The 21,183-nt window shown below is 39.6% G+C and overlaps 3 protein-coding genes across 5 annotated transcripts; 2 read left to right on the top strand and 1 right to left on the bottom strand.

Annotated features, from left to right (window-relative positions):
- Positions 1-2,333: 2,333 nt before the first annotated feature.
- On the top strand, positions 2,334-5,842 carry LOC115734755. Its single transcript, XM_030665653.2, has 7 exons — positions 2,334-2,945; positions 3,083-3,169; positions 3,250-3,465; positions 3,987-4,151; positions 4,344-4,397; positions 4,512-4,658; positions 5,177-5,842. Exons 1-7 carry the CDS (start codon positions 2,661-2,663, stop codon positions 5,552-5,554), a joined length of 1,332 nt encoding a protein of 443 aa, XP_030521513.1. The 5' UTR covers positions 2,334-2,660; the 3' UTR covers positions 5,555-5,842.
- A 4-nt stretch (positions 5,843-5,846) lies between these two features.
- LOC115734756 (kinetochore protein SPC25 homolog) lies at positions 5,847-14,783 on the top strand. 2 transcript variants are annotated; one of them, XM_030665656.1, is made up of 9 exons: positions 5,847-5,858; positions 10,249-10,443; positions 10,621-10,686; positions 10,965-11,111; positions 11,838-11,951; positions 12,033-12,122; positions 12,219-12,341; positions 12,586-12,814; positions 14,315-14,783. In XM_030665656.1, the coding sequence occupies exons 2-9, from the start codon at positions 10,284-10,286 to the stop codon at positions 14,331-14,333; spliced, it is 948 nt and encodes a 315-aa protein (XP_030521516.1). In that variant the 5' UTR covers positions 5,847-5,858; positions 10,249-10,283; the 3' UTR covers positions 14,334-14,783. The 2 variants fall into 2 exon arrangements, with proteins under 2 accessions (XP_030521516.1, XP_048138490.1); XM_048282533.1 differs by lacking the exon at positions 5,847-5,858 and having other exon boundaries at positions 10,030-10,443; positions 11,838-11,942.
- Positions 14,784-15,694: 911 nt separating this feature from the next.
- Positions 15,695-18,651, bottom strand: LOC115734774 (short-chain dehydrogenase TIC 32 B, chloroplastic). Of its 2 annotated transcripts, none has more exons than XM_030665691.2 (8): positions 18,279-18,650; positions 17,114-17,345; positions 16,955-17,034; positions 16,603-16,756; positions 16,438-16,516; positions 16,252-16,339; positions 16,052-16,098; positions 15,695-15,971 (listed from the first exon to the last, which is right to left on the bottom strand). In XM_030665691.2, exons 1-8 carry the CDS (start codon positions 18,505-18,507, stop codon positions 15,798-15,800), a joined length of 1,083 nt encoding a protein of 360 aa, XP_030521551.1. In that variant the 5' UTR covers positions 18,508-18,650; the 3' UTR covers positions 15,695-15,797. The 2 variants fall into 2 exon arrangements, with proteins under 2 accessions (XP_030521551.1, XP_030521552.1); XM_030665692.2 differs by having other exon boundaries at positions 15,832-15,971; positions 16,241-16,339; positions 18,279-18,651.
- Between the last annotated feature and the right edge of the window lie 2,532 nt (positions 18,652-21,183).

Genomic DNA, 21,183 nt, shown 5'->3' with positions numbered 1-21,183 from the left:
AAGAATTCTTCTCATCGCTCAATCCCTCTTTCGCCAATTGTCGGTCCTCATTCGCCGAACTACTATTCGCTGGTTAAGGCCCATTGATCGATAACCGTAAAAATTCGATGTTGTTATGAAATGAAATTTTGTGTTATTGCAAACATATTTCTCCGTTGAGAAACTCATCAAGGGAATAGAAATAGAAAAATCTACTTATGGAAAAAAATAGTTCCCGAGAACAAAATGGTAACTACACAAAATTTCAATTCCCGAAATAGAAAAAGAACATAAATGCGTTTGGTACGACCCTAAAAATTTATAATTCATTTTTTTATTCAATTATAAAAATGTAGGTGGAAGTGGCGGCAGATTCATATTTGTAAAGACGAGTATTGAGTAACCCTAAGCTTGTTTTTCTAAAATAACATTGTTTCTCTTTTTTTTTTTTTTTTCCTTGTTTCTATTCTAAATATATTCTCGGAATTTCTATTATTAGGGAACAGAAACATTAAGTGACGTTACCAAACGAATTTACGTTCCTTTTCCGACCGGGGAAAAGAACAGAAAAACAGAGAATACCAAACATGCCCTTAGTGTCAAGTAAAGGTGTTCACGATTCTTTAGCCGGTCTTCACAAACCTTAGCTCTCAATTTGGGTAAAATCAGGGAATTTTGAAAAAAAAAAATTGCCCATGTTGTAGCTGCCGAAACAAGCCGGCCCGTGAGCTCGGACCCTTATTTGAGACTAGTTCAATCACTTTAAGCCTTTATTTGAAATAAGTCGCACTCTGTATCTTTTTTTTTTTTCCAAAAAATGGTCCAACTTCAGACATTTATTTGAAATATTTCCTTCAACATCTTGATGCCCCTAGTGAATTATAAGAGTATTATTGTTCTTTGAACAATTTCTTTTCTTACAACGGATAAATTAGGAATAAAAAAGAGGGCAAGTCTTTGGGAAGTGGCAAACATCATCACTCCGGACCTAAAAAAGAAAGGTAAATCACAATTCAGGCGGAGGGGGGTCTTTTTGGCTCCCACATGGGCATACGCATGTTTCTTTAGAAGGACATTATTTTATTTACGTTGTTTGTTGAACTTTTGGCACCGATCGGACTTAGAGCCAACCGGTTCCTGGTTCCACCCGAAAAATTATGAAATTCTCAGATTCAAATTTTCAATTGACTGATGATCTAGCCTTAACAAAACGGGACACATAAGTGAAATTCGTCACTAAAATAGACGGTGATGTCGTTGGTTGAGCGGCAATTACAGATAATACGGGTCAACTTTAATATCTAGGTCGGTTCGAGTATCTTATTAGAGAACCTATGTGGGATGGACTGGCTTCTAGCTCTTAGAATTGGGTACAAAATCGAATCGATTGGAACCGCTGAATCCAACGCCATTTTCCCTCAGCGGTATCAATTTCCAATTTTAATTTGCCCTAAGGAACTCTAGCACAAAAAAAAAGTTACGGATATATTAGCGTAAACTAAGAATCCCCGTAAAGTAGCATACTCGATGCATGAGGAAAAAAATTTAATACGGCGTTCTTAAATTGCTAATACGCGAAATTACGGAACCAACCATATTGGTGCAGGTCCAGCTAATCTCATTAATTAGCCGGGCTTTGCCACCTGCAAGAGAGTCATTTATGTCGTAATTAATGGCCTCCGGACGGGGCCCTCATTGCTTAGGTGGACCATGACATCAGAGTGTTGTCAGGTCCGGGGTGGGACCCGGGGGTGCTGTTCAATTAGGTTGGGGCCCACGGGCCCACCCATCATTCGGGGCTCCAGTGAGCTTTGTGGAACTTTGACTTTGAATTTCGAGGGTTATGACCAGAAAGTTTTGAAACTATAACACGGTTATGAACCGGCGAAGGAGAAGTTCTGGCATCATCGTAGCATCGACCGGCCTATATGGCCGACTGACTCGGTAAAATAGTTATTGAGCGATGCAGCTGGTATCGAAAGAAAACCCACCTCCGGATAAAAGCACTGTCTTATATAAAAACGAAAAATTCCAATAGATTTCGATGCGCATGAAAAAAAAGAATATATGGAGCTTATTTATACATTTTATTACATAGCTATCTAAGGTTATAAGATAAACGCGATACCAAATATAATTAATCGAGGATATGCAATATTAAACGAGATATATGCATAAATTCCGAGAGCTGGCTCTCCCGATTCTTGCCAAATCTTTCTCTTACCCAAACTGATACTGGAAGAGAAAAATTGTGATTTCCTGTTCTGGCATCATCCTATGAGATTTTCTCAACTTTATGGTCCCATACAGAACAGAGACGGATCTGTCTTAAACTACCCATTGTGGGTAAAAACCGCGGTAGAAGTTCAGCTCCTCCCCCTTCATCCATTTCCAATACGCTCGCGGCTCGTGCCTCAAGTTTCTCCCGTGTCAGAAACATAAAACCAAAACACCAGATTCTCAAGCGAGAGAGAGAGAGAGAGAGAGAGAGAGGGGGAGGTGTTTTAATATTGTGAAAACGATGAGGCAGAGGCAGAGGCAGACGACTCTTGTTCTCTTTCTGTGCACTCTTTGAATGTTCCTCTGTTTCGTGTGGCCATGAACAGTAACCATCCCTCTCTGTTTTGAATTCTTCCTGTCTCGTGCTTATCACCCCCAAACAGGACAACGCCCCCCAAGTCATGCGAACCCAACAGCACTCCTTTTCAGAGTCAAAACATTCCTCAAAATTGGCGCATTCTCCTCCTCCTCCTCCTCCTCCTCCTCGGATCATGCCCATGTTGGTTTCTTCCTTCCTTGCTCTCTGTTTACTGAGCCCTATTCTTTCCCTGCCTACTGCAGCAGCAGAATCCATTAACCATCCACCAGCCAACCAGACTTTCCATCCACATAACGAGCTGCACAAGCTGAAGAAAGTCCACGCTTACCTCAAGAAAATCAATAAACCTGCAGTGAAGACCATCCAGGTTTTTCTTTTCTTATATTTTTTTTCTACTAATTTTCTGGTCTTTCTTGATAGAGCATTTGGCTCGGCAATGCCGTTCATTTATGTTGTTTTCTTTTAAGGAAGATGAATGGTCTTTTTCGCTTTTCCTTTTGGCAGAGCCCAGATGGCGATTTGATAGACTGTGTGCTTACTCATCTTCAACCTGCTTTGGACCACCCTCAGCTCAAAGGGCAGAAAGCACTGGTACTACTTCCACCTTTTGTCAATTCACCGAATAAATCAAAGGTGGAAGATTTTGAGTCTGAATAACTGGGATTCTTCAGGATCCACCAGAGAGGCCAAAGGGCAATGACTCCACCACAGATGATGTCACAGATGCTTTTCAGCTATGGGCCGAGGCAGGTGAGTCATGCCCAGAAGGGACAATTCCAATCAGAAGAACCACGGAGAGAGACATGCTCAGGGCGAGTTCCATTAGAAGGTTTGGAAGGAAGTTGAGGGGGAATGTTAGGAGGGACTCAACAGGCAGTGGTCATGAGGTGAGCGAGTCTCTGCTGACGCAGCGTTTTGTTGTCTGTGTCGGACTGTCAATAATGAACTCGGATATGATAAACAAGAAATATTGCAAAAGACTCTGTTTTTCCCACTATCGGAAACATTCCTTAACAAAAAGAAGTTTCTGGCTTTGCTACTGTAGGAAACATTCCTTCATAATCAGCAAACGAGAAAACACATTACGTTTGCCTTCTATGTTGAACTTTTTAATCCTTCATACAGCTGAATATACCTTTTTAGGTATTTGTTGCTTACTACTAATCCTAGTTTTACACGAATAGAATCTGTTGTTTGGCACCAATTATCAAATTATTGAACTGTCTATGTTGAGCCGTCTGAAAATTAAAACCCCATAATTGAAAAGAGGACCATGCACATTAATTGATGGAAGTTACAGCCTAACAACCTTTGATCCGAAACAATCAATAATTTCGACGGTCGTTCTTCGGATAAGTAGTATTTTATAAAGCAGGAATCTAAAGAAGTATTGCTTTCCTGATTACAGCATGCAGTTGTGTATGTGAATGGGGACCAATTCTATGGAGCCAAAGCGAGCATTAACGTGTGGGCGCCCCGTGTCACGGATGAGTATGAGTTTAGCTTATCGCAAATATGGGTTATCTCAGGTTCCTTCGGCAATGACCTTAACACAATCGAAGCTGGATGGCAGGCAAGTGTATTCGATCATTCCCTGCTATATTTTTCTGCATTCTGAAAACCAGACCACAAATACTAGAGAATAACTTTATATGAAGGCCTAGAAAAATGAAAATGTTAATGTTTGACACATAATTAAAGGATCATGTTAGCCCAGAATTGTTGTTTATGACTGATGAATTATCTAAACATTCTCTATAATCAGGTTAGCCCGGAATTATATGGAGATAGCTACCCAAGGTTCTTCACTTACTGGACCGTAAGTATCATCTGGCTAGGTCAATCTGAGATAAGAAACAAGTCGAATTATATCTTTCCGTAAATTATGTATATAAGAAATGTGAAAAGGAACTGAGAGGCGAACAATTTGCAGACAGATGCATACCAAGCAACCGGCTGCTACAACCTACTGTGCTCAGGCTTTGTTCAGACAAACAGAAGGATCGCTATTGGAGCCGCTATCTCGCCGAGGTCTTCTTACAACGGCAGACAATTTGACATTAGTGTAATGGTTTGGAAGGTAAACTGAATGCCGCTATTTCGATGTATACATGGAGCTTTTTTGGCTTTTAACTCGAGAATCTCTATAATCTCGAAATAACTTGTGAAGTAGATAGTCTGCTCTAGACTTCTTTACCTACACCATAAAAATTAGGACTTGATCAATACGGCCAATCTCTGTATGGTCAATAGCAATTATCTAACAAGAGTTGCACTGTTGCCAAATGTGCTGAAGAGATCCATCATGAGACCCACTTTTAGATAAACGAAGTTGGCGACCTCTAATTAGCATTTTAATCATTTTGTAAGATTCTGTTTGTTGTTTTTTTCCAGTCACAACTGCAAAACACTTCATGTGGCCTCCTGATTTTTTACCCCTCTGCATATGAGCAAAGATACTGAACTAGATCCATCAAGAAGAGCTAATTCATGCCATTACAATAAAGTAGCAAATCATATGATTAGACCCCACTAATGTCAATTGATTATCCAAACGAGTCGCTCTCAAGACCAATGATGCCGATGCACTATTTGCAGGATCCAAAGCACGGACACTGGTGGCTCCAATTTGGTTCAGGCCTCCTCGTAGGGTACTGGCCGGAATACCTGTTTAGTCACTTGAGAAGCCACGCGAACATGGTGCAATTTGGGGGCGAAATCGTCAACACCAGATCGAGAGGCTACCACACCTCCACACAGATGGGGAGCGGCCATTTCGCCGGCGAAGGGTTCAAGAGGTCGTCCTACTTCCGGAACTTACAAGTAGTGGATTGGGACAACAGCCTGATCCCTCCGTCCAACCTACGCGTTTTGGCCGATCACCCGAACTGCTACGATGTGAGGCAAGGGAGGAGCGGAGTTTGGGGGACCTACTTTTACTATGGAGGTCCCGGAAGAAATGTGAGATGTCCCTGATCAGATCAGAATGACTCAAACTGTAGAGAGTTTTTCCTTTGTTTTTTACCCTTTTCTTTCTTGCTTAAGTTGCTAGCCATTTCGTTTTCAGATGAATTTATATTTTTTTTCTTCACTAGCTAGGCATCAAATGGTTTGAGTTGGTATTGCTGCAAAATTTACATGGTTCTTTTGCTTTCCCTGACAGCTTGCTGATTGGATAATCCTACTCCTAGTTTTGGAGTTATGTATATCTTGGATCTATTGAGTGTTTATAATACTAGCTAATTCATCTTGGGGCTTTTGTAATCTCTCTCTCTCTCTCTCTCTCTCTCTCTCAAGTAACCACACCAGACATGGTCAGTGGACCTTCTCTGCAACATTTAAAATGCATCCTAACTTGCAGAACAGGTTTCAGCTAAAACAACGGAATGCATCTCAGCAGACACATCTCCATGGATATGTCTGCAACACGACAATGAATTTAGATTTGCAGTCAACCCCAGAAACGAACAGGAACTTAAGCAAAGAGGTCCTTGCCAACCAACCCAGCTGCTTCTGTCTTTACCAGAACAAAGTCTTGCCCTTTTCCTTTCCCTTTTCCTTTTCCTTTTCCTTCACTTTGGGGGAGACACAGAGAGGGAGAGAGCGGTCAAAAGGAAGCACGCATGAGGGAAGTTCTTGTTTATTCCTTTTTGCCCAAAGAAAGCAGACTCGCGTTCTGGATTGACTTGACTGGAAAGAGAAGGTCGTGCTCCTCTTCCTCCCGTTCGAAAATGCAGTAACTTGCTTGCATCCATCATAGGTGGTGGGGCTTCTGCAACCGTTCTGGAGGGTTTGCCGGTGAAAAAGATGGGAGGAGGAGGATGCCCTTTTCAATGGAAAAAACGTAGATTTGTTAAATGGGTGAATCAATTCGGATTTGGATCGAATCGAATGTGATCCGACCCATATAAAAATATTTTAAGATCTTCACATGTATATATTATCTAGATAAAAACTTCACATCGAATAAAAAATAAATTAAATAATAAAAAATGATATTACTAAAATACTTTTATGCAATAAAAATCTAGTGAATCTTTTTTCATATTTTTGTTAATTTTTTATTGTTTTCATGCAAAAAATTTTCATTATTAAAAAATCTTTATAATTTCTTTAAAAAGTACTTTTTATTTTATTTGTCTTTTCTTTTTTCTTTCATTTGTCTCCGGCGACCGATGGCGGCTGGCGGGGCGGCAACGATTGGCGGTGGGCGGCTGGTCATTCGCGGCTGATGGCGGCACGCACCACTTCTTGCCCGAGCTCGCGGAAGGGGCCATCGGACTGGGCGACGCCGGAGCGGATCCACCGGTTAAATCTCTAGGCAAGTAGACGTGCCGTGGTTGACAAATGGCGCGTCAATCATTTTTCCGGTGGAATTTTTTTATGGACCGTACAGTATATGCCCTCCGCTAAATTACATGAAGGAATAAAACAATGGTGTACAGATCCTCACAAAGTGGTGACAATCTGGGCAAAGCGAAGAGCCAATGTCTCTTTTTTGTGGCAGACAGGTACTTCGAAGCAAAAGTTGTCTTCAAGTGTCAGAGCTCCCAGCCCCAAAGAAAATTATCACTTCGTACCCGCAAAAGTAAAACAAATTCTGGACAGGCAACGCAATCTCTAAAGACCTGCATAATAATCATTCTGCCCTGATTCTCATTTCCGAAACAAAACAAAAACAAAAAAAGACCCCTATTTGGTAATTTATATGATTTTGATTTTGATTCTATTTTTATAATCAATTTTAGAAAATTAGAATCAGTTTTAGAGCAAAATTCATAATAAAAAAATGTTAGTTCTAGAAAAAAAAATCACTTTTGAGAATTACAAAACGGAATGTGGTTTCACATCTCTCATTTTTTTCCTTTTAGTTCACTCGCCACTTTTCCCTCAACCTAATAAAAATAAAATAAAAAAATTTGAAATTTTTTTTAGAAAATCCCTAAAAATAGAAGAAGCTTAGATTATGCTAGTTTGGCCTCATTTTCATAAATTTGGACCTAAATTTTTTAGATTTCATAGATTTCACTTTTCTACAAAAAATTTACAAAAGATGTTGGCATCCAACGTGCGGATGATAACATATATACTCGTAGCCATGTGTAACAAAATGTGACTATTTGCACGTGGAGCTGGAGCCAAACACCCACTTAGATTTAGGACAAAAGCTACAAAATGATAGTGAAGGACTTGTATTTTGTCGGATGATAATTTAGTTCTTTTTTTTTTTTTTGGTCGGTGGATAAGTTGGTTATTTAGCTGCTATGTTTGTATGTATTTTGGACAACGCAACATTTAAAAAAAAAACGAGTTCTTAATATGGAAACTATCTCATGCTTCAATCGAACTTCAAACCTCATGTATTAAAATTTGTCTTTCATTTATGACATGCTAAAAAAATAATGTATTTTAAATTATTTTAGTGTGCATTGGAAATTAATATTCAATTTATGATGAAATTTTACAAAGTAACTACATAGTTATTTAAATTAAATGAAAAAAATTAGGAAGAGAAATAGTTTTTCGAAACAGAAATTTTGTGCAGTTCTCAAACACATTTCTATTCCAAGAACATAAATTTTGGACAGTTATCAAACGCATTCTGATTCTCTAAAACTCATTCGAGAACAGAATCGAAAAAAGTCATTTGAATCAGAATCGGTTTTTCGGAACATAATGGTTACCATACGCAGCCTAAACATTTAAACGAGTTTGGCAACCGTGACCTACGGCGACAGTCGACGGTGGTCGGTGGGCGGTAGCGGGCAACCGAGGTCGGTGGGCACGCGGCGGACAACCTTATATAATAGTTTTTATTTTTTTATTTTTATTTGTCTTTCTTTGTTTTACTTATAAAAAATAAAAATTAAGAAAATATAAAATATAAAATAATATATTTAAGTTGAGGCCCATTTATAGGTGGGTTGGGAAGCTACAGGCTATGGGGCCGAAAATGGGTCCAAAGTGGATTGAAAGTGAGTTGTGTTAAGACTCATATTTGAATAGACTTTATAAGGCTCAACTCATATTTGACCTTTATTTTAAATTTGCTTAACCCCATATAAGACTCAAGAGAACGGAAGTGGGTTAAAGTATGGGTCAAAGACTCATATTGATACCTCTAGAAAAAAGCAAACAAAAGGCACGTCATCTTTTTCGTTCTCTCTCTCTCGAACTTTATCGTTTTTTGTTGTTGTTGTCGTCGTTGCTTTGCTGCTTTGCTTGTTGGGCTTAGCTAGGCCAATCTGGCAAATCTGAAAAGGCCAGGCTCGGCCCAAAAGCCCAAATGTCTTGTGATCAGGCCCAAGTCAAAATTTATCGTTGGATCGGCCCACGTAGTTCATCTCAATTCCACTGGCAGCCACGAGACTTTCGTGTCCTGTGGCACCATTGAACAAAAATTCACATTTATTGGCATCCGATGCATTTTAGACTTGAATGATGAACAAGCAATGAGAACCCGTGCCTTGCATTGGGCCCAATTTATGTCTCTCTTGCCTAGATTTGACCAATTTTTTTTTACGTAAAGGCGCTTGAATATGAATTATATTGGACCACGTCTAAGAAGGAGTTATTCGCTTAGGGTGTGCTATGGAGTTCGATCTTCGTAGCCAAAACTATGTGATTGGATAAGTCATCCTCTTTCTGTTGCGTTGTTTGAATGAGAATATTTTTCGAGCATTCGTTTCTCAAACTTTCACCGATTTGGTTCGCCGAATATGACAAGCCAATCGAAAACACTTTCCGATCATCGAAATTATTCATGCATAAAATCATGAAAGTGGATTCTCTAATCTAAAGAGGTAGAAAAACACTTTTCAAAAGTTCTCCTCTCGATTTTTTTAATATTTTTTTTTACAGTAATATGTTATTATATTTTTTTCTTTATTCCTTTTCTTTTATTTTTATTTTTATTATTTTTAATTTCCCTCGACGATAGCCAGTAACCATCCATAGGTGCGGGTCGGCAAGGTCAAGCCTTGTTGGCCTCGCCAATATCGAGCAAGGCCGAGCCTCAATGGATGTAACGAGCTCGAGCTCGCCCATCGATAGGCAAGGTAGAAGAAAAAAATGGAAAATAAAAAATAAATTAAAGACTCAAATTTATTTTACTTGAGATAAAGTTATGAGATTGCAATCATTATCCAAATGAGATTCAAATACCAAAAAATATTTTCGATCACATATCATCAAGTAAAGAAAAACTAATTATTTTCTTGAAAAATGATTTCCGGAAAAGCATTTTCTTTTGGCACGAAGTTTTTCGTGAAATAAACGCATTCATAAATCTGCCCAACGTGTGGTGGGCCAGGCAAGACCCTGGGCCTACAACAATTTCAATTTTTTTGACAACATTCCGTCCTAAGCTAAAATCAGCTAAGTTTCAGTTCCCAAATTGTAGACAAAATCTTTGGACCAAAAAAAAAAAAAAATATTTGTGGACAAAATCCAGTGATGTAATTGCAGATTCTGTCGAACTCAGCGATTGCTTTTGAATTTCTATCCGAACTCAGCGATTTACCGAGTCACATGCTCGAGTCACTGTTTCTCCCATCAACCGTCGCTTTTGGGCCTTCGCCATTTCCTCTTTCGTTTCTAGGCAATATGGCTTCTCGTATTTGAACTTGAAAGCAAAAATGGCGGGCTAAGAGTTGGAAGCACATTCAAAATCTCTCTCTCCCTCTATCGCTCTGTGGGGACGACGATGCAAGGGGAATCGGTGCGGAAGAAGATGGAGTCTCTGCGACTGGCGTGCGAAGCAGAGATCTCCGCCGAGCAGCGCAAAATCGAGGCCTTCGCTTCGTCGTTTCTGGATTCTCTGCAGTCCATGAAGGCCAAAGCGCAAGAAACCGTCCAAAATCAAGGTCTGTCTTCGTTCTTGGTTCTCTGAACAGCACCTTGCAGTCTTTTATAGCCATTCTAGGCTAGGGTTTCAGAGGATCGAGAGGAGTGTGGGGGCAAGGGTTACTTCTGTTGCGGTGGTGTGATTTTGGATTAATTGGAGAGTTTGAGATGAAGTTCGACTCTTTATCCTATGGCAGGAAGACTATCGAAGTCAAAGAGCAGCTTGAAAGAAGTGGAGGATGAGCTTGTCAAAGCTCTCGCAGGTTTGCTTTTGACTGTCGTGGTCTTTCTCCCTCTCCATGGTGTATATTATTTTCCCTTTTTATTAGTTTGATGGCTTCGCAGTTCGTTTGTTGTGTCTCTTAAGCATGTGGATTCAGTAGTCTCTTGGGTTAGTAGTTTGATTGCTCTTCTGTCATAGGCAAATGCTTTGGCTGATTCAAACTCAAAGTCTTCTCTCCATTGCCCGGCAAAACAATTGGTACCCTATGGGAGTACGGTTTTTGTTGCTCACTGAATATTAGTATCTGATTTTGTGTAGTTAAGACTCGTGCTGAGGCCAAGCGAATGGCGATTATGGACTCTATCTGTGCCTTAAAATCTAGGCAGGAGAATCTTAGAAGATCCGTGCAGGACCAGAAGGCCAGGAGGGATAAGTGTGCTGCAATCATATCCCAAGAATTAATTGGTATGCTCTTTGCCTTTGTTTTTATCTACTTTTGAGTGCAGTCAGCAGAATTGTAAGGTGCAGTTCTGTAAAGTTTTGGTCACTACTCAGTTTTTTGACTTTGACCCTTGTGTCAGAATTGTGTGTGTCCTGTGTAGATGATACTACTAGTTGTGTTGCTAGGCCTGCTTATCCTGGAAAGATGCAAAGGAAAGTTGAAACAGGAACATTGGTATTGTGATGATTTCATCAGGACAAATTCTCCTGGAAATGCAAGAATATGTTTTTCTGTCTCATAAGCATTAGGTGCAACCAATTTCACATAGAATGCCCCCATTTTCCTTTCCCTGTATTGTCGTATTGCATTGAGCCATTGGCTTGAATATTCAAATTCGTAACGCTTGGCTTTTGTTCTTCCAATCTATTTGGCCTTGAAGGACCCGATGTGATTCCTCTGTTAGATGAAACATGTTATTGTATTTTAACAGGTCTTTATTTAACTCGCATATATTTTCCTTCATTATTATGTAACTTTGAACCTGAAGAGCAAATGCAACACAGTCGGACAAAGAAAAGTTCATGATGTGTTGCAACATTTCTGTTATTTTGTTATTGACTGATTTTCTTTGTTTCTTCTGGTTATTTTAGCATAATATTGATTTGTTGCTACTATTAAGTGTCTCTTATGTTCCTTTAGAATGTCGATCCTTTCTCCATCTAATTGCTTGCTCCTCTGATCATGGACAGCTTTGACAGCATTTGAAGAAAAGAATGAACAGAGAATTTGTCAAAAGGGGGATATACAAGAGGCAATTTCTTGGTACAATAAGGTTCTTGGTTTCCAAATTGAAGGTGGAATTGGTAAATGCAAGCGCATGGATGGTAATTTTTATTCCTTTATGTTGCATAATTGGTCTCATGCCTTCTAATGTTATATTGTAGGGGTGAAGTTCATGTTTGATAATATCGAGGTAGAAAGTCCACACAAGGTGTACCTTTTCACCATTCGCCATGCAAATGACATGTATACATGTAAGGCTTAGTTGTTGTTATTAGACATTATGCTTGAATATTTAAATTATAGGTGACATTGCTTACCCATTTATTTCTTTTGCTGGATTGTCTTAGTATTGGAATGCAATCCCCCATTGGACGGCACGAAAGAATTGATCCATGAGTTGAACAAAAGCAATGATCTATACAAGTTTGTGAGGACTATGAGAAGGAAGTTTCAACAAGTTGCAGCACGGGGTATATCTCTCTCTCTTGTTTCCTTTACATTCTATGCATATGAAGTTGACTTTTGTGACTATCAACACTTATCAGACCTTTCACCTATAGATCTGAATAGCCAACGCCAGCATGTATCCTGACTTCGTCTATGACTTCATTCAAATGCTATGGTTTTCATTCTGTGACATTTGACTACTTTTGCCTTATTTTCTTTCAAAGTGGATTTTGTGCAAACGCTAATATACTATATCATGATATACAGGAACCTCACCGTCAACAACCACTGTCCATCAAGAGTATTCAGTGAATTCTCTGTCTGCTCCAGCCACCTCAGTTTCAACTGAAATAAGTGAGTCTCCAGCGACGAAGAAAAATTATGATGTTGAATGTGGGGAAGTTGATAGAGATATCAAGAAAGTGAACCGCGGTACAAGCACTAGAATAGCAACATCTTCAGGATCCACATCATCTCGTCGCCGGTCATCTCGAAGGTATTCTTGGATAGAACTTTCCTTTTTATGCCTATTTGAGTTGCTAGGAGATACTTTAGGGGCATTTGTGGTTCAGTTTGGTTCAGTTTGAATTACATCCAATAACTTATATATTTGGGCGGAACTCAAATAAAAAAATAAATCAAACCAGTAACTAAAATCGAACCAAATTGATAACTTGTACTTGTTGTTGTCATTCGGATTGAAGCATTTAACATCAAGTTGAGCTCAGACATTCACACTGAATATTGAAGGATTATTTGGAGGTGTATCATAACATTTATGAATTGCACGAAACACTCTCATATGTAGGAGTAGCCTGCAAATTCTAAAAAGTGGATGAGATGCATGATTGAGGTTTTTATTTAAAAACAATTAAGTGGGAGAAATGCTCAACTGCTAGCCACCATGTGGAAGTCAGTGGTCGTATATGAGACTGGTGATGGCTACTGGTTGTCATTTGGTTGTTTTCTAGGGGTGCCTGGTTCAGTACTTTTGGGGCTTTCATTTACCAGTCAGCAAATAAGATTGGAATTACTCGTCATTATCAATTTGGTGGTGGACAAAAACTGGGAATAGTGGGCTGGGGCCATTTTTCAATGAGATAGCTGCTCGTGCAGGACATTTTGCATTTAACAGGGTTGATTCTTCATATCCATACTTTCTGATCAAGTAGGTGGAACCTCAGTTGGCTTTGTTACATTTAAGCTTTTTAAGTTTCTCCATTTCAGGTGGGGTTATTTGTTTAAGGGGTAATGACACAGGATATCCCTGAACTTTTCCTCATTGTTCAATGTAACACTTGAACTTTTCAAAATCGGTTCAATGTCGTTGTTTTGTTAAAAAATCCAATGGCATTAGCTGACGTGGATGATGATGTCGTTAACTTTTACATGCGGGCTTCCACGTGTAATGGTGGCAATGGAGGTATCCGTAGAGAATCAGGGGACGGCGGGTTTATCAAGCTAGGGGTCCATCAATCAAGGTATTTGTAGAGAATGAGTGGTACAGCAGGTCTTTAGCGACAACAAGATGGCTCTCTGGTAGCTGCTCTCTGTAATGGCGGTGATATGTGCTTGGGCAGTTTAAGAAGAAGAAGAAAAAGAAGAAGAAGAAAGATGGAAATATATGAGGTGGAGAAAAGAAATGAGGTGGCACACTATGCAGCCAAAAGCACGAGACAAGGATAGAGGAAGGACGGCCTTGAATTGATATTGAGAAATTTAGGAACTAAATTGAACAAGAAAAGTCCTAGGACCACATTGAACCGCGAGAAAAATTTCCTGGACTTCCTATGTCGTCACCCTTCTGTCATGGTCTTATTGGTCCTTGTTAAAACAAAATAATAATCCTGCTGAAGGTTAATATTATGTGCATGAAAACTTCAATTTCTCCATTAGTGTATCTTGACTTCGTTTCCTCCTCGCCACTTTAAAGTTTGGAATTTCTCATGAGGTTTTGTCCATGTTTTATGACACCATGATTGTCTCTCTGTTTCAGGTTAAGTAATAAGGATTGAGACATTTTCCCAGTAATTTTTGATCCCTAGTTTGTCACATCTTGTGACATGGTTGAGTTCTAATTATCAGTGAGAGAGGTTGCCTGACAGTTAACATGTAAGAGAAGGTTTTACAATTTTTATCCCAAGATGGCGCATCTTATGAGGCATCTGGGCTGGATGAAGTCCCCATTTTTTGGTTTGAGGTACTCGTTTGTTTGGTCTAACCCAAAAGAACGCGTGAAGGTGATGCATAACCACAGAAAGTTGTTGGCCTGAGTGTACGACTACCTTGTATTCTCTGGGTTACTTACTGCAGCTCCCTTGATTCTAGGAGTGAAGGCTTGTGTACCTTGTTGGGAATGTGCTCTTTCTGATTAATGTCAAGACACGATTGTAAGCTGTTTACTGCCAATTAAGATGAATTGTTCTTTGTAATTTTTGTCTTAATTCGCCTTGGCTTTCTTGCTATCTCCCTTTCTATTCTATCCCCTTTTTTCACGTTCTTTCCATTGACATAGTCATTTTAATATTCTGACTGTTCATTCTGACAATAAGATTTAATTAGCAATTCGATATCAGGAAGTTACATTTACTTTTCAAATTTATCCACCAAGATAGGCACACTGTTGATGTTGGTGTAATTTTCAGAAAGCGAGTGTGTTCGTGGAGCATATTAAGCAGCTAACATTAGTTTCTTTGTCGTTACAAGTCCATGCATATACTCTATTACTGTCAAGATCATAGGATTCCTGGAAGATGGTTAGTAGGCTCCTAGGGCGTGTAATGATACTCTGATGTTTTTCTGTGACATGAAAAGCTCGCCACAGGGAATAAAAGGCAAAGCTTGTTTTAGGATAAAAGAATAGAGCAAAGCTTGTATGAACTAATGGCAAAGTCATCTATAATCGTTTACAGGACAATCCTGTCTCTTTAGCTTTCCTAATGAAAATGACATGTGGAGCTTGCTTATGCCAAAAAAGTCAGCTTAAGCAAGCGTGACATTAGTTTTGTCTTAATTAACTGTTTAGGTTTCTTTGTCATTGACTGCATGTCAATGCTGTCTAAACCCCACATGTTTAGCGATTTGCATCTCATGAATATGTATCTTTCAGCTGTGGAGTTTTCTGTGATTCCATCGATGTTGATGTAGATAATGAACATGTACAATTGAAGGAAGTAACCAGTTCATAGATATCTCCTTTGGACTTGATATATGTGAATATTTAGATGGTGGAGATTGAGAGAACTAAGCTACGTCTAGAGTAAGTTCCAGGTAAAGAATTGCGTTTAGGGAAGTCTGAAGAAACGGAAATGGAATTTTGTCATATCTACTGTTATAAAGTAGCTTTATTTTCATTTGCTTTTGCTTTCTCCACCAATAAGCCTACTGCTGTGTGCGCCTTCTGTATTCTTTGAATACATAACCTTATGTACATGACTCCTAGCCGCTGTAACTTTACAAAAGGTACGACCAATATCGGTCTACTGCCGGATTCGTCTCTGGATCAATGTAGTTGTCTGCTTCCATAGCTTCTTTGCTTCATCTTCATCGTTTGCTAGACCGGAGCAGGTACTCTCATTACAATCTGCAAAGTATCTACCGCTGATCCCTTCTGTCTTGGGGCTCAGAGCAACATAACATGTTGTTGATGCTCCCTGCAATCACAAAGACAGCTTTTGTTACAATCGAATCCGAATTACTCTCTGCACGCGCTATGTGAGTTGTGAACATGAACCTGAGATACAGTCTTCAGTAGCTTGGAAGCAATGAAGTACAGGGAATCTGCATGGAGAAAATTTTATGGGATTAGGTTTATTTCATATTCTTGAGTTGTAGTCCTAGAAGTAAAAGAAAAGTTACGTGGCAAACTAGGAATTTTTTAGGCATGTGAATAGAAAATTTCGTTTTAGCCGGATGCATTTACATGTATCTTGCCTGTAATAAAGCCTTTATGTGCTCGGACAATTCCAGTCTTCACTATTCCTGGATGGACTGCATTGATGGTAACTCTGGCATTCCTTGCCTGTCACGTGAGCTCTGGTGTGAGATGTGATTGAGCAATTGAAGGAAAATATCATGAAATGACTCTTGACTCTCGACTATGGCGTGAAACTTTTGTACCTTGAGCTGTCTTGCCATTTCCTTGACATGCAAGACATTGGCTAACTTCGACTGAGCGTATGCACGCGTGCCGTTGTAACTGCACAAACGAGTAGAGGGTTGATCGGCGAGTTAACTTTTTCTATCAATGTTACCGAGAAGTTGAATGAATCATGTTTCGGTTACATTTTGGGGTTGATAATCTTGTTGAAGCTGAAAGAATCTCTCTTCACCCAGCGGTGGATGACCGAGGAAACTTCGATGATCCTTCCTTCTATGCCTGATTGCGACGCGGTTTCTATCATCTTCTCCAATAGCATTTCCGTCAGTAGATAATGTCCTGCCGAAATGAATTCCCTCGATTAGACTTCCACTAAGATATGTAAATCAACTTCAAATTTGAAGGTTCTTAGCATGTAATAGGTTCCACTTGGATTCTATCCTGGTTATACCGAGACTCTTTTGATAGATCAACGGGCGAATTAAGATGAGAATTTGGCACTGTCTACGATTGATCAACGAGAGATCGATTCATTACCTAAGTAATTTGTTGCGAATGTCATCTCAATCTTCTCCTCCGAAAACTCCAACTTTTGGGAGAACACTCCTGCATTATTTCTGAAAGCATTTTGCGTCTTCCTCGTCATCGTTGATGAACGAAAAATGCGATCGCGGAAGGCAAAAGTAAGGAGCTTACATTAGTATATTAAGTGGCAGCCCAAGAGACAAGAACTCAGGGCAGAATCTTCTAATGGAAGTGAAGGAGCTGAGATCGATCTCCAACACTAAGATTTTGGCGTTTGGAGATTCCTGCAGAATCTTGTCCTTCACTTCAGCCGCTTTTCTCAAGTTCCTTGCTGCTATTACTATCCTGACCCCTCTCTTTGCCAACACTCTTGCTGTTTCTGCTCCAATTCCTGATGTAGCCCCTTCACAACCCGAAAGCGCAAAGGCGAAATCAGTTTCGGATTTCATCTATACAAGAGCAAGTGATTATTGGGGTTGTAGGCAAACGTGCATGTTAGTCTGATGACATCTCTAATGTGGAGGAGCTTTTAAATGGAGAGAAAATGAGGAGGACATGCTGGGCTTAGCAGATATGGTGCAAAAAGCAAGTGATCTGGTGAAGAAAATGAAGGAGAAAGAACCGCAGAGAGGAAAATTATAGAGAGCTACCAACCAACCGTGACCATTAGTCCATTAGCATGCATGTCTGTCTTTTTTTTTTTGGTGGGTAATTCATCTCATCTTCCCCATTATTGGGTAATTATCTGTTAGCAGCTTAATGGACACCAACATCGTCTAATGGGGTCATTGTTGGAGTTGTTTGTGCCACTGATTTGGCAAAACATGTCCATCTAGAAGCCAAAAATGATTTGCTCTCGAATGTAGCTACGAGTGTTCTAAATTCACAGAGAAGACGGCCATAACAATGAAAACCATAAGAAGCAATACAATATTCTTCCCAGACTATGTAGAGAGAGAGAGAGAGAGAGAGAGAGAGAGAACTCTTGGAGGAAGAAGAAGAAAAACATGTGCAGCAAGAAGATAATTCTCTCTCAGAGCAGAAGCAAACTCCAACCCATAACAGTGAAAATATCATAAGAAACAATACAATATTCTTCGATGAACATGGAGAGAGAGGGAGGGAGAGAGATGGAAGAAGAAGAGAAACATGTCGAGCAAGAAGAGAATTATCTCATTCAAAGCAGAAGCGGACTCCAAACACATTGTGAGCAAAACAGTGTGATGAACAACCTCCCCACCCCAAACAAAGAATAGAAAAGAAAGCAGAAGATGACTCCTTTTTTTTTTTTTTTCGTACGAAGATCAAGCAAGAGCTTGATCAGAGACCAACCAACCTGTGATGACAGCAGTGAGGTGAGAAGGAAGCAAGCAAGAGCAATCCACAGTGACTTCCTCAGCCGTAGCATTAGAGCCATACCCACTGGGGCCTGCAATTCCTGCCAAGTACCTCAAAATCTCCTTCATGAAGATGCAACTCAAAAGCTCAACACACCGAGACACCAGTTTTTGCAGAGAGAAGCCACGCACATATGCTGGATTTATAATATTCTGAATGTAGTCCATCAGTTGTTTTGACCAAAGCTCAAATATTGTCGCGTAAGCCTCAAACCAATGAACACAAAACCCTAAGTAAGTCAGAGCGCCATCACACACTTTTTTCTCGTTGGTGACCCTTTTTTCTTCGGCTGCTGCACCATTGTTGGAGTAATGCCTTTTGACCCTGCTGAGAGACAGATTATACTTTGGGGTCCATAGGCACACTTATTTGGTCCTAGACACACGCATACGAAGGTGTTGCCAATGTTCAGATCCACATGTGATTAGCGAAGTTTCACATCGGAGTATTGGTGTGGTGTTGAGCAGTTAATATATAACCTAATTAGCCCATAACTCATCAGCTTAAGCCTTCGAGTGAATGTGAGTCTAATTAGATATGTTACGGGCACGATGAGCTCCCTCTTGCTACATTATCGGACTCTTCTGCCGCGTGTTCCCACCGGTGAATAGTCGAAAATACTTCTATTCCTATTCTCAACCTTTTCGATTATACTCGAATCGTAATAATCACTGTCTGCCCTTATCTGAGGCACTTTGCCATTTTCCTAGTGAGCCACTTAAGATGGTTATTTCTTGTCCTCTTTTTCTTCGGTTACTGTTCCTGCATATGAGGAGAAACACGAAAATGCGCAACTATTACGAAAGAGATTGTCATCAGCTCCCATTTCTGAACACATTCTTTTTACTGTGGATGCAAAATTTTAGTTGGATGTGACATGAGCGCAGTTTGTCCCCCGAATGACTCGACTTTTTTGCTATTTTCTCGTGGGAAAACATAGAGCCACATTCACGCACTCGAGGAAAATCATACGCAATGATAACGTTGAGATCATAATATGAGAATTATGCTTATATTTCGGGTTTGAATGGTGAAAAAAAAAAAACAAAAATGATAATTGTGAAGGCATCGAGTAACTGGACTTTTAAACCTTCTCTCAACTTTACCAAGACGTCTCTTGTTGATGAAGTTTTAAAACTTCATAATTCACCCAAACGAGATGATTAAGAGCTAGATCATTTCTCTCTTTTTTCGGAGGTACAACGCACTGATTGGCCCATAAACTCGTGATGCACCTTTTGAAAACAAAGAAAATTAGGCTGCCCCACGTAGGAAATTCAAAGATGAGTTAAAAGTGCGGACAATTAACTTGTCACATCTCACCTAATAAATGGAGGTTTTAAGTAAAAGTTCTGAATGTGCACGGTCATTTATCTAATAGAGCTATTAAAGGACAATTACCCTAACAAATGCAACGCGAAAACTCCGTACCGTTTCTTACTATCTCTGAATACATTGTGCAAGCCTCGCACATTCTTGGTTTGTCAAATAAGATGAAGATGTAATTTACTTTGTGAAAGTGGCACAGATAAGATCTTAGGGATGCTTCTAGCACTAAGTTTGTGACTGGCTGAGACAAGTGACGCATCCAAAAGAAAGGTTATAATTCCACACTCCACTACACGTGCATATCTAGAGAAACCTAATGATATGAAACACACACAAACATACATACATATGTTGAGAGAGATTGAGCCCTATATGCATGCGAAAAGGTGAAAAAAAAAGGAGTGTAGACCATGAATTCTTAGAGACAATGTTGCTTTTGGTGCGTGCCAAAGCTTGTCCCTTCCCGTCTGCTTTTGTCTCAAATTGTTCCAAGGAGCTTTTGTCCAAATTCTCTCAACTTTGGAGAAATGATGGCCGTTGTTGGAGGTTTGACAGACTAAAAGAGCGCACTGAGGTTGACCCTTCAACAATTGTACTACTGTAGGTGGACCCGTTTTGCTCCCCAGCTTGAGTACACCTCTTTATTTCGTTTGCCACAGCTTCTTGAAGCACCAATCCTCCAAAGCTTCACGTGATCTTTGGCCTTTTGATTTTGTTTGCTTTCGTCTCCTGTAAGACCCTTAAACGGAGAAAATTTCAAATAAGAGTATGGAATATCATTATTTTCTTAAATTAGGGTCCGAATTGAACCTTATTTAAAATAAGAATTTGCAATGCCATCATTATTTCAAAGAAAGGTTTAACCAAGGGTATTTTCGTCGTTTATGCTTCACTTTAGGCTCTTCTTTGAAATAATGATTGTAATTTAGGCCCTTCTTCGAAATAATTATGAAAATTCAGACCCTTATTTAAGACAAAGTTAAAATTCATGCCCTTGTTTAAGAGAAAGAGCGCACTTCAAGCTTTTATTTGGAAATTTCCCTTAAATGGGTGAAGGTGAAGACTAGTTACAAGGGCAATGGTGCTTCCACTTTTCACTTGTCGGGCACAAAAAGAGCAGTTCACACGAGATTCAAAAGCAAAGAGTGCTTTTACTTGCATGTAAGGAATTAGGGTATGATTATGACTGTGGTTTTCAGGTGGAAAAAATCATAATTTTTTTTTGAGACCTTGATCAGTCTTGTTCTCTCCAGTAAAAGCAGAAAAGTTTTGAGGAAGAAAAAATCAGAGTACTTCATTTTATTTTTTTCTGTGAATATTTGACACATAAAGGGATTGTTCATTCAGGCAAGCTTCTTGATTCAGTTCTCTTCTGTGCGGTCTTCACATGGAGATTTTTAACTAAAAGGTATATGCATGCGCAGAAGACAATACAAGCTTTGCCATCGATGAACCTTTTCTCCTCCCATTCTATTCTTGGTCTAAACAGGCAGATATGGACATGCATAGCCAGC

This window comes from Rhodamnia argentea, chromosome 7 (genome assembly GCF_020921035.1).
Source record: "Rhodamnia argentea isolate NSW1041297 chromosome 7, ASM2092103v1, whole genome shotgun sequence".
Taxonomy (NCBI): Eukaryota; Viridiplantae; Streptophyta; class Magnoliopsida; order Myrtales; family Myrtaceae; genus Rhodamnia; species Rhodamnia argentea.
This window is presented reverse-complemented; position numbering and strand designations above follow the sequence as displayed.

Excerpts from the sequence above, each read along its gene's own strand:
- LOC115734755 (XM_030665653.2), top strand. The coding sequence starts at position 2,661 with ATGCGAACCCAACAGCACTCCTTTTCAGAGTCAAAACATTCCTCAAAA. Across the intron at positions 3,466-3,986 it reads CAACAGGCAGTGGTCATGAG|CATGCAGTTGTGTATGTGAA; the intron begins GTGAGCGAGTCT and ends TCCTGATTACAG. Across the intron at positions 4,659-5,176 it reads TTAGTGTAATGGTTTGGAAG|GATCCAAAGCACGGACACTG; the intron begins GTAAACTGAATG and ends CACTATTTGCAG.
- LOC115734756 (XM_030665656.1), top strand. The coding sequence starts at position 10,284 with ATGCAAGGGGAATCGGTGCGGAAGAAGATGGAGTCTCTGCGACTGGCG. Across the intron at positions 10,444-10,620 it reads AGAAACCGTCCAAAATCAAG|GAAGACTATCGAAGTCAAAG; the intron begins GTCTGTCTTCGT and ends ATCCTATGGCAG. Across the intron at positions 12,342-12,585 it reads TCAACAAGTTGCAGCACGGG|GAACCTCACCGTCAACAACC; the intron begins GTATATCTCTCT and ends CATGATATACAG.
- LOC115734774 (XM_030665691.2), bottom strand. The coding sequence starts at position 18,507 with ATGGACTACATTCAGAATATTATAAATCCAGCATATGTGCGTGGCTTC. Across the intron at positions 17,346-18,278 it reads CCTCACTGCTGTCATCACAG|GGGCTACATCAGGAATTGGA; the intron begins GTTGGTTGGTCT and ends CGGGTTGTGAAG. Across the intron at positions 16,099-16,251 it reads ACATAAAGGCTTTATTACAG|ATTCCCTGTACTTCATTGCT; the intron begins GCAAGATACATG and ends TTCTCCATGCAG.